The sequence below is a fragment of the Malania oleifera genome, chromosome 7 (assembly GCF_029873635.1).
Source record: "Malania oleifera isolate guangnan ecotype guangnan chromosome 7, ASM2987363v1, whole genome shotgun sequence".
Lineage (NCBI taxonomy): Eukaryota > Viridiplantae > Streptophyta > Magnoliopsida > Santalales > Ximeniaceae > Malania > Malania oleifera.
In genome coordinates this window covers 21,928,382-21,946,972 of record NC_080423.1, presented here as the reverse complement: position 1 = coordinate 21,946,972, position 18,591 = coordinate 21,928,382, and the positions used below count along the sequence as shown (strand labels likewise).

Genomic DNA, 18,591 nt, shown 5'->3' with positions numbered 1-18,591 from the left:
CTGTTTAAAATATTTTAACCACAGTAAAAAATCAGGGCAACCCCAGAGGTTTGGTCGACCAAAAACCATTTTGGTCGACCGAAGTTAATATGGTTCGGTCGACCGAGCTACTTTTGAACTTTTTGGTCGGTTGACCAAGGGAAGGAGAATTTTTCAATTCGCACGGTTCGGTCGACCAGAGGAGAATGAACTGAGCCTCTCGGTCGACCAGACCGTTGGGATTTCTCCTAAGGACTCTCGATCGACCAGGTAGTCAATTGTTTGACTCCTAGGAGGTTCGGTCGACCGGGTGTTTTTGAACTAACCTAATTCGGTCGACCAGGCTGTGGTCAACTGGTTGACTGAGACAAATTCGGTCGATCGGGGCAGAATAAACTGCCTAGGTTGGTCAACCAAAGGTGTACAAAGTGTGCATTTCGGTCCTGTTTTGATTCATAAACACCCTATTCAAGTGCTTATCAAAAATAAATGCAAGGGTGAGTGTCCTAGGGTTATTTCTGAGTCCTTTTGAAGACACCAAAAAAATCCAGTGTTGGTCGACCTTCGGTCAACTGAAGGGTATCCCCTAAGGTCTTTCTAAGGTGCCTTTTAGTTTATGGTTGGTTTAAGCTTACCTATTAAATCATGTAGGTGATGTATGCAATTATTACAAGTCATAGAACCTATTTACTATTACAAACCAATTTACACAAATGAATTATATATTACAACACAAAGTAATTGGGTCTTCAATCTTTACTTGCTCTTTGTGCATTGAGATTTGTCAATTTGAGTTCTTGCACATAATCTCAAATACCCATTAGATATAATGAATATTTGTCATTATCAAAATTGGGCGTGACCTATAAGGTCAACAACACTTGTGGGCTTACTGAGTAAGGTGAGTGCTCTGATATATTTTAATTGTGACCTTAGGGTTACCTAAGTATTAGAGCATAGGGGTGCTACTTGTATGAGTGGGTCATCACCCCTATCCTTGGGTAATCTCGTGGGTAAATCTCTGCATATGATTGTTTAGGTTTAGAGAATGATTTTAGTGTTTATGGTAACGTTTTGAAAATGTTATTAAAATGATATTTATAAACCTCATGTTAGCCACACTTTGTTTTAATATGTATTGTTTCTTCCCTTACTGAGATGTTTCTCATCCAAATATGAATGTTTCTTTTTCAAGACATCCTCGAGGTTGGGCTTAGAGAGCTCAAGGGTTTTTAGCCTTTTTGAGGATTATAAAGAGAATAGGTATATGTTAACAATATTTTGGGGATGTATATCTTATGTTTTACGTCTTTATGTTTTAAGGATGTTTAGTAAGGAATGAATGTGAAAATACTGAAATGTTTTGGGAGTATTGTGTATATATGGCAATGTAGGTGATGGATGAATTTTATGGATTTTTAGATAGGGTTAGTAAGCTCTGGTATTATAGTATTGTGGTATTATGTTAAATGGAGATTATATTTATATTTTCCGCTGCGTATATGTTGACTTATGGATTATCAAGGATTTTATTAGGTATAATGCACTGGACTCAGGTTTAAGGGTTCGGGGTATTACACTCTGAATAAAAAATGCATATATACATACATATGTTTGTATCTGCATATGATGTATGACTTGATATACTAGAAAAAAACTGTATAAAACTCTATATTAGGTAATATGTACTTAGGCCACACATACTTTAAAAACTCATATTCTGTAAAACTATATAATAACTGACACACACACACACACACACACACATATATATATATATATATATATATATATATATATTTCTGTTAAATAATCAAATCTCCTAGTATAGCATATTTCCCTTACCTTATCTCTGAAAAGTCCCTACTGTACTCTGGCTCTATATCTGCAGGGTTCTCCACTCAACACCCTAAAAACGACATTCCCCAGAACAAAACATCAGTATTTTCTGCATACAACATTTCTTATAACTGTAGGAAAAACATATTTTGAATAAAATGTCTTACCTTGAGTTTGGGATGAATTTCAAATCACTTCCACCAACGATCCGCTCCAGAAGACTTGCAGAGAACTTCCCCAGGAGCGTTGTGGTGGCTTCAAATCATCGATCTGGTGAGATACGGGGCCGGGATCGAAGAGATAAAGAGTGGAAGACATTTTAGAGAGAGAGAGAAAGAGAGAGAGAGAGATTGCTGTGCCAAATTCTGCAAATTAATCTCGGTTTCACTATTTATAGCCTTAGATTCATTGACGAGACACGTCATCTCGTTGACGAGTCCTGAAGAAAGTTCTTCAACAAACCTGCACCCTTCGTCAAAGAATTTCAAACTTCCCGAAACCCCCCTCTCGGTTTCTTCTCGTCGACGAGGTGAGTCATCATTGACGAGGTCCTCGTGTATCCTCGTCGATGAATCCCCTATGTTTGTCGATGAGGTCCTGATTAATTTCTTGGGGTATTACAAAAATGACTGCATTGAAAACCTCCACTAACATATCTAGTGAATGCAGCGAACCTGACACTGATGATGATATAGCCATGCTAACTAGAAAATTTAGAAAATTCTTCTGGAAGAATAGAAAGTCATACAAAAGATATAGGGAGTCTGCAACAAAGTTGGGCACATCAAGCCAGACTGCCCACTACTGAAAAAAGAGACTAAGAAAAAGAAGAAAGCCATGAAGGCAGACACCTCATGGGATAAATTAAGCAGCAGTGACTCAGAGGTTGCTAATCTGTGCTTGATGGCACACGGTAAGGAGGTATCGTCCTCTTGTTCATTATCTTCATATTATTCATCTAATGATTGTGATTCTGATTGCATGCCTGCGTTTATAGAATTACAATGTGAATATATTCATGTATCTAAACTGTTGAGTAAAATTACCAAAGAAAATGATGATTTGAAAAAAAAAATGTAAAAATTGGTCAAAATTGTTTGGTACTACAAAAAACTCTCATGCTTCGATTTTAAAAGAAAAAATGTGACTATTGCTGAGCTTGAGAGGAAATTGGAGGATAGCTCCAAAATTATTTTTAAATTCACCGAGGGCAAACGTAATTTTGAAAAACTACTTGGTGCTCAAAGAAATTCTCTAAGTAAAGAGCGTCCAGGTTTTAACGGCGTTGGAAATTTTAGACGACCTAATCTTTACTTGGGACATTTCACACGTGAATCAAAATTTCAAGTCCCACCTAAAGATCCTAAGTATAGAATGAAATGTTTTAAATGCAAACAAATCGGGCATATTCAATTTGATTACCCACTTAGGAATAAGCATGTGAAAATTAGAAGAGTGTGGGTTGTTAAGGGTGATCTAGTTACTAATCCTCGTGGACCTAACACAATTTGGGGACCAGCATCAGTTACTTAGTCTATTTTGCAGGTATGTTTAAGATCATCCTCCTCCAACGACAGGTGGTACCTGAATAGCGGGTGCCCCTGGCACATGACCGGAGACAAGGCTAAATTTGTGTCTATCATTCCCAAGGATGGAGGATATGTGATATTCGGCAACAATGCAAAGGGACGCATCATCGGCGTAGGTAAGGTTGGTAAGGATCATTCCCTTGTAATTGATAATGTTTTATTAGTTGATGGGCTGAAGCATAATTTGTTGAGCATAAGTCAGTTGTGTGATAAAGGATATAAAGTATCATTTGAAAATGGAAAATGCATAGTTGAAAGTAAAATAGATCATAAAGTGCTTTTTACTGCAGGTCGCCATGAAAATGTTTACACTACCACTTTTGATAACTTAGTTTCACAACAAGTAACTTGTTTTTCTACAATAAATGAAGCTAGTTGGTTATGACACAAGCGCTTAGGACACGCTAGCATAGACTTATTGTCAAAACTAGTAAGAAAAGAATTAGTAAAATGTTTGCCTAAAATGTCATTTGTGAAAGAAAAAATATGTGATGTACATCAAATGGGTAAGCAAACAAAATCTAGTTTTAAGAAAAAGAAATTCATATCCACCACTAGACCACTTGAAATGCTTCACTTGGATTTGTTTGGTCCTAATTCTGTGCAAAGTCTTGGGGGTAAATCATATGCTTTTGTCATTGTTGATGACTTTTCTAGATTCACATGGGTGTTATTTTTTTCACATAAAAATGAATCATGTGAACAGTTTACCAAGATTTGTAGGAGAATTCAAAATGAAAAAGGCTATAAGATAACTCATATAAGAAGTGATAGAGGCACTGAATTTAAGAATGAAGGCAAATGAAATTATTGTGACCTAGAGGGCATATCACATAATTTCTCTGCACCTAGAACCCCTCAACAAAACGGTGTGGTAGAAAGAAAGAATAGGTCATTACAAGAAATGGGTAGAACTATGTTGAATGAACATAACTTACCTAAATATTTTTGGGTCGAGGCCATAAATACTACTTGTTATGTCATAAATAAGGTGTTGATTAGATTGTCAATTGATAAAACCCCTTATGAATTGTGAAACAACCATAAACCTAATATTTCCTATTTTCATGTTTTTTGTTGTAAATGCTTTGTGCTTAAGGATAATGAACATTTGGGGAAATTTGACTCTAAATCTGATGAAGGCATTTTCCTAGGATATGCTCTTAATAGTAAAGCATATGGGGTTTTCAATAAAAGAACATTGACTGACATTGAATCTATCCATGTTATGTTTGATGAATCTAATCCATTTTCTAAGAAAGATGATAAAGATGATATTGATATTAGAAAATGCTTAGATAAATTATTTATTGAAAACAACGCAAGTAAAAATTCAGAAGTAAATGATAAATCATCTGAAGATAATGAAAATGAAATTCAGGAGTTTCCTAGAGATTGAAAATTTATTAGGAACCATCCTATAGATCAAATCATAAGTGAACCATCCCGTAATGTAGCCACAAGATCCTCCTTGAAGAACCTAGTGAGTCATTCTACTTTCTTGTCTCAAGAAGAACCTAAAAGTATTAAAGAAGCTATAGAAGATGAGTCTTGGGTGATTTCCATGTAAGAAGAACTTAATCAATTTGAAAGAAGCAGAGTGTGGACCCTAGTTCCTAAGCCTAATGATCATACAATTATTGGAAACAAATGGGTATATAGAAATAAGAAAGATGAGAATGGGGTAGTAACTAGAAATAAAGTTAGACTAGTTGCCCAAGGTTATAATCAAGAGGAGGGGATCGATTTTGATGAAACATATGCTCCTGTTGCTAGGTTAGAAGTTATTCGTATGCTACTTGCTTATGCTTCTTTTAAAAATTTTAAATTGTTTCAAATGGATGTTAAAAGCGCTTTTCTAAATGACTATATTAATGAGGAAGTATATGTAGAACAACCACCCGATTTTGAAAATCATAAATATCCAGATCATGTTTACCGGTTGTCTAAGGCCTTGTATGGATTGAAACAAGCTCCTAGAGCTTGGTATGAGAGGCTTAGTAGTTTTCTGCTAGAAAATAGGTTTACTTATGGTAAGATTGACACTACACTTTTCATCAAATCCCAAAATGATGATATGCTCATTGTTCAAATTTATGTGGATGATATCATGTTTTGAGCCATTAATGATGAGTTGTGTAATGAGTTTGCCCAATGCATGCAAAGTGAATTTGAAATGAGCATGATGGGTGAACTTAGTTTCTTCTTAGAGCTACAAATTAAACAAGCTGAATATGGAACTTTCATATGCCAATCTAAATATGTTAGGGACTTGCTAAAGAAATTTAATATGGAAGATTGTAAAATTCTTGGTACCCCTATTAGTTCTTCCATTAAACTTGATAAAGATGAGTAAGGAATACCCATTGATGTGAAATTGTATTGTGGCATAATTGGGAGTCTTCTATATCTCATTACTAGTAGACCTGATATTATGTTTAGTGTGTGTATGTGTGCTAGGTTTCAGGCTGCTCCTATGGAATCTCATCTATTAGCTATTAAACGAATCATTAGGTATCTAAGTGGAACTATAAAGTTAGGCTTATGATACCCTAAGCATACTACCTTTGAGATTGTTAGTTATACTGATGCTGACTTTGCCGATAGTAAGGTTGATAGAAAGAGTACCAGTGGCACTTGTCATTATTTAGGACAATCTCTCGTTTTGGTTCTCCAAGAAACAAAACTCAGTTGCCTTGTCCACAGCCGAAGCAAAATATATTGTGGCTAGAAGTTGTTGTGCTCAAACTCTTTATATGTAACAACAACTTATGGATACTGGGTTGCACTATGATATAATACCGATTAAATGTGATAATACTAGTGCAATCAACATCTCTAAAAATTCGATCTCACATTCATGAATTAAACACATTGGAATTAGACATCACTTCCTTCATGATCATGTGCAGAAAGGGGATGTGACTCTTAAGTTTGTATGCACTAATGAGCAGTGGGCGGTCATCTTCACTAAACCACTTCCCGAAGATAGGTTCATACAAATTAGACGTGAATTAGGGCTCATGAATAGTAGAGATGCTTCCTAGATATTTCATAGTTTGCATAAATTCAGGGGGAGCTTTCAAATAATTTTAAAAGTCTAACAACTAATATAACTGCTATTATCTTTTATTGGTATAGACTTTGTGAAAATTGATTATGGTTTGCGATGCATAATTCTCATATCTACTGCATGATGATGATTGCACCTATGTATTATATCTTGTGCATACTGGAACTGTTAGAGTTGCCTAGTTGTGGATAAATTGCTAGGTCTTATAAACTCAAAACATGTTATTTTTATACAGGATTTTTTTTTTTGGAATGTCCTATTTACAAAAGGCATGCTGCCAAAATTTTTCTAACTTATTGTGTATAAAAATGATATTTACCCATTGCCTAAAGCTATAATTTTTATGGTCATTTTTACTATTTCCAAAAGAGGGAGATGAAGAGGCAAAAATTGGGTTGCTTGTAAGAAAAATAATCTGCATTGGCAAACCTACACATAATGCATTTTTTTAGGGGGAGTCATCTAAGGCTATACCCATTTTTTGCATGATGCATTTGTCATCATAAAAAAGGAGGAGAATGTTGACCTCATAGGTCACACCTGGTTTTGATAATGACAAATACTTGTTGTATTTGATGGATGTTTAAGGATATGTGCAGGTATGCAATTGGCAAATCAAAATGATGGCACAAGAAGTAGAAGTTGAAGGTCCTGAAGATCTTACTTATGTTGTACTTAAATTCATTATTCATTATGAGTTTGTAATAGTAAATAAGATGTGGGTTGTAATAATCATATGCATCATTTGCATGATATGATAGGTAAACTCAAGACGAAAAAGGCCTAGAATGATCCTAGGACCCTCATACATGCACATATATACGGTTATATGGAAAGGGTGATCATATAAGTAAATAGAACCGAAATGCACTTAAAATGCATGCTCGGCCAACCGTACTTCACAAGTACATATTTGTCGGTCGACTAAACCAATCACCGGGTCAACTGTTTTGACCACTAACCGGTTGATCGAACACGGCTTAGTTAATTTTACCCGGTAGACCGAACTCCCACCAAAGTCAACCTTTGACTCTTCGGTCAACCGACCAAATTTAAAAAGGCAATGCCATGGTCGACTGAACCCACACGTGGGAGAATCCAATGCTATGGTCGACTGAACTACTTAGTTCAAAACCTTACGGTTGATTGAACTACATAGAAAAGAAAAATCGCCTTGGAACCCTGTTGATCGCTTGACCGAACTTCTAGTTCAATCTCACCCGGTCGACCAAACTTGAAACACTCGGTCAACCAAACCTTGCCTTCGATCGACCGGTGCTCTCGGGTTGCCCTATTATTTTTATCGTAGTTAAAATATTTTAATAGGATTAATTTGGTTAAAATGTTTTGAAAGAATTATAATAATTCTCTATATGTACTGGACGACTTTAATCAAGGGGATGTCTATATATACCCCCTTATTTGGAATAATTGGCATCAAATTAGAAAACTTGATTAGTGAAAATTTTCGAAATTCCAAAATATTTCTTACTCACTTCTAAGCTTCCCACACTCATACTTACCTTCCCATATTGCCAAAAATTTGTTTGTAAATGTGAATTAAGTGTTCTTGTCTTATAGGCTTGCTCTCTCAAATTTGTGATTGATTGATATTATTTTGTTTGAGAGCAAGACCTCGAGTTTTCTTAGGAGACTTTATTAATAAGTCTTTCCTAAGAAGGCTTCACTTGAGCGTCTGAGTATTGCACTATCATTGCAATATCTTAAGAAGTTTTCATTCGATTTTGGTTGATAAAAATATTTTCAAATCATTTTCAAATACATTGTGTGTTTCATTTTGAGAAAAATTCTTGGAGAGATATTTGTTTATGTTCTAAAGATCTTTGTTGTAATATTCCTTGAGTAATATTATTTTTTGAACATAGAGATCAAATCATTTTGCGAACAAAATCTATATATCTCTTGAGGCTTATATGTTGAGAAAAATAATTTGTTGAGATATATGAAGTGTGGCAAGTATCTTTGTTTGAACATTGTGATTGAATATATTGTGTGATACAAAGATCATATTATTTGCACTCTTACGCACTAATTACAACGCTTGCATAAATATTTTAGAGTAGAAATCTTAGACAACATTGAGCTTACTTCATTATATCATTTGGTGGTGTATGTGATTGTTTATATTGGGTACATATCTACTTTATATGAAAGCATAATCACTATGCCAATTTCATTATTGTGAACATATTGTTGTGTTTCCAGGCGTGCCCTAAGGGGGCGGTAATCTAGTCCGGTAAGGATTGGTTGTAAAGGTTGAGGTCAACCCTGTGCTAATTGACCTAGTTTGTTTAGGTACCACTCCACCCGTTTAAGTGAGCATTATAGTGGTAATTCTTGTGCTTGTTAGCCAAGGTGGGGACGTAGACAGTTTTTCGAACCTCGATAACACTTCTGCATGTCACTTCTCTTTATTGCTTTCTGGTGCATGCGTAGTTAATTAAATTACGTTATTTAATTTCTGGTATATGTTATACTTGATTTACTTTACTTGCACTAGATTGACCATAGGATTGTGAATATACTGCTGTTAGGATACTGACCCAGGGGTTTAATTTTAAAAGTACCAATTCACCCCCCCTCTTGGGATCATAATAAAGCTAATAGTTAGCTTTGGTGTATTCCCAAGAGGGGGGAGGGGGTGAATTGGAATTTAAAACTTTTTTCTAGGTTTAACCTAAATAGTAGCAGTACATTCACAACCTAGGGTCTGTCTATGCAGATCCAAATGCACAGATAAATATAACGTGCGAAAATTAAAATTATGCGTAGCATTCACCAACTATAACATACACGTACAAGAATGTAAATTGTTGAAAGATAAACAGTGCACACACGATATGTTATCGGAGTTCAGCTAATACTGCCTATGTCCCCGCCTTGGCTACACCAGCACAAGGATTCCACTACGGTTCACTTAACGAGTGGAGTGTCACCGATTACAATCAGGTCAATTCAAGGGGCTGACCTCAACCAACACGCCTTACCAGGATGGCGCACCTAGCTTTCCTAACCGAGTCTAAGGCAGTCCGGGACTATTCAATAGGGTTTGTCTCCATCTTCAGGCCCACACCAGGAGTACAACCAATGATATATAATTTACATACAAACAAATGCTTTTTACTCAAGTTGATATGTACCGATTCAGTACAATGTAATCAATGCACCTCAATGATGTTAGAACTATAAGCTTAGTGCTCTATGTATGCAATCAATACTCAAGGTTATATCTATAAACAATCAAGCACAAGAGTGTATCAAATAAGGTATTCTTTGAAAACCAAATAAACTAAATCTCAATGTCAGATTAGGGTTTCAAAGATGTTAGCAATAATATTCAAACAAACTCAAAAATATTTTCTTTAATGTAGCAAGCACAAAATTTGTTTGAAAACAAACTTTAAAAATGATTTTTGCACACAAAAATGTAGGCTTAGGTAACTTGCAATGACAATGCAAGAACCAAAACCTTCCAAGTCTTCCCACACAAGATTTATCAAGTTAAATTAGTAGAAAAACTTGATGCTTCTACTCTCAATAAAATCAAACAATCAATATAATCTAATGAGAGTATTAGCAAGTATGAATGAAGCACAAGCACACAAAATATACTCACAACACTTGCAAGATCGAGAAGGATGATGTGTATAAGTGTTTTGGAGTATTATAGGCTAGAAGGATTTTTCAATTTGAGAGAGTTTGGCCCTAATCAATTTTGCTAATCCTTACTAATTGTTGCAAATGAACATGTATTTATAGGCAAGGAGAATTTTTTGACCATTAGAGACTAAATAGGAATAATTAGAAAAGTTTAAAACATATTTTCAAAAATTAACCCCATTTACCCCTTTAAAATATTCAATAAAAATGTTTTAACCCGAGAGGTTCAGGTGTCCGACCTGAGGTTCGAGTGCCCAAACAGAATCAGTCACAAAACCATTATTTAATAGTTCGAGTGCCCAAATTGAGGACCAGTTGGCTGAACCAAAGTCAATAGCATTTGTTCATAGGTTCGGGTGCTCGGTTCCAAGTTCGGTTAACCGAACTAGCCAATTCAGTCCCCCGAGCCCATTTTGAATGTGATTGTTTGAGCGCCCGAGTAGTTGAAAAGGAAACTGACACAGGTTCGGGTACTTGAGGGAGATACGCTTAATATAGGTTCAAGTGCTCGAAACATGAAGTCAACATGTTGACTTGTTCGGTGGCCCGAGCCGTTTTACACGACTTTGGTTCGGTTGTCCAAACCCTTTCAATATTTTCAATTTAAGGTCCATTTTAGCCAAATTTAATTCCCTTGATATGAAAAGTGATGTTGGGGACTTTCTTAATTGATTGTGCAAGACCCAGGGTCTTTTCTAAGGTTGTTTTGAGATAGTTCCAAAAATCCGGCTTCGATCGACTCCCTAAGGTCTTTTTAAGGTCTTGAACTTGTAGTTCCTACATGTATGATATGCATTAAATATAACAAACATTTTTCCCGTTTACTATTATAGGGCCGAATTGAATGATAATATAAATTACAACATTAACTAATCTTTAGAGTTTTCAGGCTTCAAGCTTTCATATGCCATCAAATATGAACTTACTAATAAGAACCTGCACACAAACTTGAAAGTCATCAAATACGAGAGTACTTGTCATGATCAAAACTGGGAATGACCCATAGGGTCAACAACAAATTTTATACAGAATCATGAAACAGTATTATTACAAATATTATAGAATCATGATTTTTCAGCTTATACATAATCATGGTTATTTCAGTCTATACAGAATTATGGTAAAGCAGTAACATACAAACATAGTATTATATAGTATCCGATGCCTGATGGACCAGAACAAATTATAGAGCATGGTACCATAGCTAGCTAGCTAGATCAGATAGTATAACCCCTGTGTGCCGAATCGAGAAGTGTTGTGGAGAGCAGGATGGGCAGACTAGGTTGATGATAGTTGACATTGCAACCACACTATTCAAAAAGTGTTGGGTCGGAGGCTGATTAGCCCCGAAGTGTTGCGGAGAGCAGGATACCCACTCTTTGCCGACCCGAGAAGTGTTGCGGAGAGTAGGATGGGCAGACCAGGTTGGGTGGGCAATCGTGCGTAGTTATGTCATGTTTGACGTAGCCTGGTAGCCTGGTAGGCCAACTAGAGTTAAGTCTAACGCACGGGCCGCACAACCCAAATCATGCGGGGTTAATTCATGATATACAGTCATCCATCTAGGTAATAATTTCAATAATATACAGATATTGCAAATGATTTATATGTATACATAAATTTAGTATGATACAGTATGTTATGTTGATTTACGATTTATTCAGATTTATATAGAACGGTTTTACCTGACTTGTCAAATGTAGTTAAACAAAGAACAATTTTTCCTTACTTATCAGATTTAGTTTATCACGAACAGTATATGTTTATAACACAATAATACTCATGTTGTCACACACTGATATCAATCTATCTTCCTTATTAAGAAGTGTCTCACCCTATAATTACAAATATTACAGGAAACCTAGATAGATGATCAGACCGAGCTCTGACATAGAGGAGGCTGATAGTGCTACCTTGGTTGAAGGGTAAGTAGTTGGGTTGAAATCGGGATGGATTTTTGGGGGTATGACCCCAGGGTATTTATGGTCTTTTTTAGGATGTATACGTGTATTTTGGTTATAGTAAAACTCTGGTATTGTATATAATGTTGAATAATCATGGTTTTCGCTGCATAATTGTCATGTATGTATGGATAGGTATATCCCCGGTTTCCTTTGGGGTATGGTTTGATTTAGTTTATGCTTAATGGTATTAGAATTATTATTATTATGTGGGAATATATATAGAATAATTTTCGGGGTGTTACACCAAGTTATGAATTGACTAGGTAGATGCAATCTTCCTAATAATTTTTTGAATATAAGAGAGCTAGTTGTATCTCTTCCAACTACTAACAACCCCCTTTCATAGATGCTACAAAGGGGCAATAGCAACTACATAACAATTGATAAATGTTTAATTCTAAAAATTGAAATTTAACTTAGAATTTAAACAATCGAAACTAATTAAACTTCAAAAATCAAAAACTAATACTTTAATTTACAAATTATTCAGTTTGAATTGCAAAAAAAAAAAAAAAATTGATGTTTTAAAACAAAAATATGAATAGGTTGACCGAAAATTACTCTAAATGTTGTTATTTAATCTATAGTTTAATTTTGAAAGTAATTAGCTTTTAATCCCAGAGTTTAACATGAAGTTTTTGATTTCTAAACCTTAAAACTGTTAGTAAACTAAAATCATCTAGAAAAACTATTAGTCTTTTTTAGAAAAGCTTTTAGGGAAAAAAAATAATAAAGTCTAGAGTAAAATGGACGTCAAGACCCGCACAAAATGGACAAAATGGTGTATAGGTATTATAAGTTAGCCAAAGACACACTCTCTACCTTGCTTTTGAAGTTATATGAAGTATAGTTTACATGAATTATAAATTTTTGCTTTGCATTTAGACACTTATAGCTTTAATCCTTTATCAATGCATTTTTAAAAAATGGTTCAAAAACATTAGCGAGTAGAATATTATTCACCCTTATACCCATTACAGTTTTATAACGATCGCAACACCAAAAAAAAAAAATCATAATTAAAAATTCAACAAAGTGATTGTTATTAATATACATTAACAACAATATCTACTTTTGTCGTTATTAAGTTAGAACGAAGTTTTTTGTTATCTTGACATTAAAACTTTTAAACTGTGAAAGTAACAATGAGGGACAACAACAAGATTTCACTTAATTATTTAGGGTTATTAACAATGAAATTGTGCTTATTGAAATCTTTTGTTTTTCTTTTTTAACAAAATTTTTTTCTTCTATTGTCTTCCCACAACTATCCATTGGTATGGCCCAATACTAAGGTCAGTGTTCGTGGCAACAACGATTAAGTATTGAGAAATTAGGACTGCACATGGGTGACGGTCTTCCCAGTTTGACTCCTTCCTTTAATTTGTTTCTCCAACTTTGTTTGGTCAACATTCAAATCTCATGTAAACCTTGGCATCAAAATCAAAACTTTGTACAAAAAATATGGCCGTCCAGTTTGACTTCTATTTTGCTTTCAAGGATTATGCAGAATTAAAAATGTTCATAGTCAAATACCTGCAAGTAATAGCCAAAATTAGGTTCAACGGCTGATTACTTTTCTAATTTTATTGCTAATTCAAATCCTTATGCAAATAAAGCCATTTGGCTCATTAGGTGGAAATCGAGGTTTCCTTCTTTTGCATGATGGAATAAAGTAAAAATTAAATAATCATTACACAATACTTTTGAAAAAGAGTGAATATAATAATAATAATAATAATAATAATAATAATAATAATAATAATCGAACGACTCCAGCTACTATAGCGCCACTTTGGACACTATGGTGCAATACCAAATTTGGGGAGACGAAAACCGCTTGTCCATTGACACGCTCATAATAATTTATCGAGATAAACTCTTAAAAAAAATCAAAAAATAGTCAATATTAATTATTAATGTTGTTATTATAGTTATTTGTAGACGTTTATTGAAACCTCTCATATCTAGATTTCATGGCAAGAGATAACCTATCTCTCATTGTATAGCCTTTCAAAAATATTTTGAAGTTCGGATATGAACTTCTAAGATGAGAGTTTGAAACTCTAATAGTTAGACATATTGTAGAGGATAAAAATATTTATTTTAATGATATTCTATCATAATTGAAATATGCCGTCCCCAAATTTTATATAATCGTTTGTCTTAAAATAATACCATATTTTTTTACACAAAATATTATATCCACACATAATAATTATTATTATATTCTTACTTTATTCTATCCTGCATACCATTTCAAACCAAACATCACACGAAGGGAGCTATTATATGCATTTATCTATTAAGAAAATATTAGCAAATCGAGCTTCTGTATGTGAGTAATCAACATACCAAATGGTAGTGTTATTGTGCTAAGAAAATCTCAGCAGATCAAGATTTTGACTTGGCTAAACAATACATAAAACAATGTTTAAACGAAATTTCAAAGAAAAGAAAAGAGAAGAAAAAAGCTATGCATATCGGATCTTTGATTCAAATAAATTACCATTTGGAATAAACTATATTTTCGTATTCATTCTAGATGAATTGTATTTTACGTAAACCATTTTCACAACTGTAGAGGAAAGCGTTTATCAATCCAATCAATCTTATCCCTGCTTTACACTCGAACCATTTAATATTTTGACACAATCTTTTTTAGCAAATCTTATCCTTGAGAATGGAATGACTAAGATTCGATCCTCAAGATCTTATTTAAAAACAGGACATCGAATCATAACCCATCTCATTCTAATGCAAAAAAAATTATCCCTAACCTTGCTTGCAATCGCAACGAATAACCATTATTCTGGAAAAATACATCATCTTAACATTACAATCTATTTCATCATGAAGTGGAAATAAATATATATGTATATAAAGCAAGTTGCATCTCCAACACCTCCTGATTTCACAACAATCACTAAACAATTAAACAGTAATCCTCATAATTTGACATGGGAAGGAAAGAAGCCTCCTACGCTCCTACCCAGTAAAGATGTATTTACAATTTCATCTGAGCATTACAATATTACAAGGCACCCTCTTCAGTACCACAAATAAAAATCTTTGATCTCTAATCCTAAAAGGACCTTCTACCTATGCTCTTGACATCAACTAATTCTGCCAAAAGAATTGGAGATAATACGACATGATCTTCAGCCAAAACGTACCTCTGGCCTCTGAGACCTCTCTCTAATGCTGTCTAGCCCAGGCTTCCACTCCCCTTCCCCCTGCAGCGATGACCCTTCGCTTCCCTCGGCCGCAAAGTCCTCGACTCCGCCTGCATAAAGATCGACAATCTTTTCCGCCACTTCCGCCTCATCCTTGCTCTCGGCCACCAACTTATCCACTTGGGCCTTAGGCAGCCTCAATTTCACTCTCATCGTTCCGGTGTCAGTCCCATCAGGCGCGACACTGGCACTGACCCGGCCGATGAGGGAAAGGTCAGAGACCGATCTCCTCGACAACATTAGGCACTCGAGGCGGTCCTTCGCGCTCATTTGCACGCCGGACCGCACCCGACGTGGTGCCTTTTCGCGAGGAAACTCGGGCAATTCTACTAGGAAATAAATTTTCTTGGGCTTGAGCTCTTCTTGTGGCTCCAGTGGCCTAGCCCGGAGGCCGACCTGCTTAACTGCAGCTGAGTCTAACAACACATGTCCTGGATAGTCCTTGACCACGTCCTGGGCTCGGGCGGGAGTCCTTAACTTGAAGGTTTGGCCGTCAATCTTCATAACCTTTGCCTTCCTTCTTCCTCCAATGCTGTTTCCCATCTCCCTCGCTAGCTTTTCCCTTCCTGCTTTTGGAGAAGGATTTTCCACAAGCTGCTTATTTATATTTAACCAGTGCCAGGTGTGAATCCATGGAAATTAAATTCCCCCCGTGAACGTCATTCCCACAAGATATCTGCATCATGGGTACTGTTATTGGTAATAAAATAAAGGAAGCTAGCTAGGTGGGAAAACTCAATTTCAGCACGACAGGATTTCTCTCCTGGATATGCTAGACAAATAAATGTAAAGTTGGCTTAACTTTTTCATCGCTTTTCCTTTTTTTCCTTTTTTCTTTTAAACATTCCCATTAAGGGATGCCTTTACCCCGTTTGGTTGCTATTATGGGATGTGGGACAAAGGGGCAGTGTGTACCATTGGAAAACTTGGGATGTGGATTTGCGGATGAGTCGGAATTGAAGTGACAACTTATATGCGGGTGTGGGTATTGTCAGATTTTTGTGTGCGTCGAGGAAATTATACGGACAGCGACGGGCCGGCTAGATGAGCATTATTATCCCTCGGCCTGGTGACAGTGCTGCTACACACTGCACGGTGATTTGGACTTCAATTAGCTAATCAAGTGTGGCTTTTTATCTGTGTATTATATTATTTGTGAAGAGACATGTTTGCCGACTTAGTTCACACTAATCGGATTCCAATTACCTAGCCCATGAAGTGTGCACAAAAAGTGTGGCCTTATAATGGATTATTGTAGGGTATATGTGTGTGTATTATATCATAATAGACGAAAGAACCATGTATTGCAAGAAAAAGAAAAAATAGAGTTTTGGAGAGGAAAAAATGGATCAAACTTGTATTTGCTTTCTTGTATATCTTTACATGAATCATACTCATATTTATACACATGTATTGATGTTAACTAACATAACTACCCACTAACTAACATAACTAATATACTGAACTAACATAACTATAGTTAACTAATCATAACTAACATATTGAAAACTGTCGACGGTTTCAAACAAAATGTCGATGGTTTCTTCTCGAAACTAAATCGTCGATGTAACTATCGACTGTTTCTTCAATCCTATGTAGCCTTCTTATTTGTTTTTCACATGACTTGCACCATTTTTGACTTATAATTAAATACTCCCCCTCAAGATGGAGTGTAAATGTCAATTACACCCATCTTGGAAAAAATATTAGAGAAGAGATTGTAGCCAAGAGGCTTAGTGAAAATATCTGTCAACTAACTAGTTGAAGAAACATGTAATGTTTTCATAGTGTCTGCCAACAGTTTTTACCTAACAATATGACAATTAATGTCAATGTAACGCCCCAAAATTTCTACTATTTTGATATATTTTTTCACATAATAATAATAATAATAATAATAATAATAATAATAATAACTCTGATACCATAAAACATACAATAAATCAACTCGGACCCCAAAGGAAACCTGGGATATACATGTCCATACATACATGACAACTACGCAGTGAAAACCATGATTTATTCAACCTTATATACAATACTAGAGTTTTACTATATCCAAAATACATATGTACATCCCAAAAAGAACCATGAATACCCTAGGAGTCATACTCTCAAAAATCCATCCTGATTTCAACCCCACTACTTACCCTTCAGTCAGGATAGCATTATCAACCTCCTCTATCACGGAGCTCAGTTTGCTCGTCTATCGAGATTTTCTGAAATGTTTGTATTACTGGGGTGAGACATCTCTCAGTAAAGGAAATAAACTAATACTAGTGTGTGACAACATAAGTATTATTGTGTTATAAACATCTATTGTTTGTGATAAACTATATCTGACAAGTAAGGAAAATATGTTCTATATTAATTTGAATAAATCTTAAATCAACATAACATACTGTATTGTACTAAATCTCTGTATACATATAAAACATCTGTTATATTTGTATATTACTTAAATTATGCCCTAGATGAATAACTGTATATCATGAATTAACCTTGCATGATTCAGGTTGCGCAGCCCGTGGACAAGACTTAACCCTAGCTGGCCTACCAGGTTAAGTCAAACACGACATAACTACACACGATTGCCCACCCAACCTAGTCCGCCCATCCTACTCTCCGCAACACTTCGAGACTAATCGGCCTCAAACCCAACACTTTCTAAATAGTGTGGTTACACTATCAGCTATCACCAACCTGGTCCACCCATCCTACTCCCACAACACTTCTTGGATCAACACATAGGGGTTACTGTAGGAACCCGAACCCGGAAAATAAAATAATAAATAAATAAATATATAAATAAATATAATAATAAATATCTTGGAAGAGATATTTTTAGATATTTTTTTTAGATATTTATATATAAATATCTTAGAGGAGATATTTTAGTTACTTAAGAGTTAAGTTATGTATTTTTTTTTATATATAACTCTCTCTCTCTCTCTCTCTCTCTCTCTCTCTTCGATCTTTCGCCGATCGTTGCTCGGTTCAATGATCGGAAGTTACCATAAGGATCAAGGAGTGAATATCTACAAGTCTAGCAAAGCGGATTCTCAAACTCAGAAAAAAGTTAGGGTTTAGTTTTCGAGCATCTCGGGTTGTTTTTCAGGAAATAGGTAAGGGGATTTGTTTACATCAGTTATTTTAGAAAACTAAATCAGTAGAATTGTAACTGATATTTATATGTACGTTATGACTATTTATTTGGAAAATTCTACTGG

At 35.2% G+C, this 18,591-nt stretch overlaps 1 protein-coding gene across 1 annotated transcript; it reads right to left on the bottom strand.

Moving 5' to 3' along the window:
- Positions 1-14,935: 14,935 nt before the first annotated feature.
- LOC131159783 (uncharacterized protein At1g66480-like) lies at positions 14,936-15,936 on the bottom strand. Its single transcript, XM_058114951.1, has one exon. It carries the CDS (start codon positions 15,902-15,904, stop codon positions 15,287-15,289), a length of 618 nt encoding a protein of 205 aa, XP_057970934.1. The 5' UTR covers positions 15,905-15,936; the 3' UTR covers positions 14,936-15,286.
- Between the last annotated feature and the right edge of the window lie 2,655 nt (positions 15,937-18,591).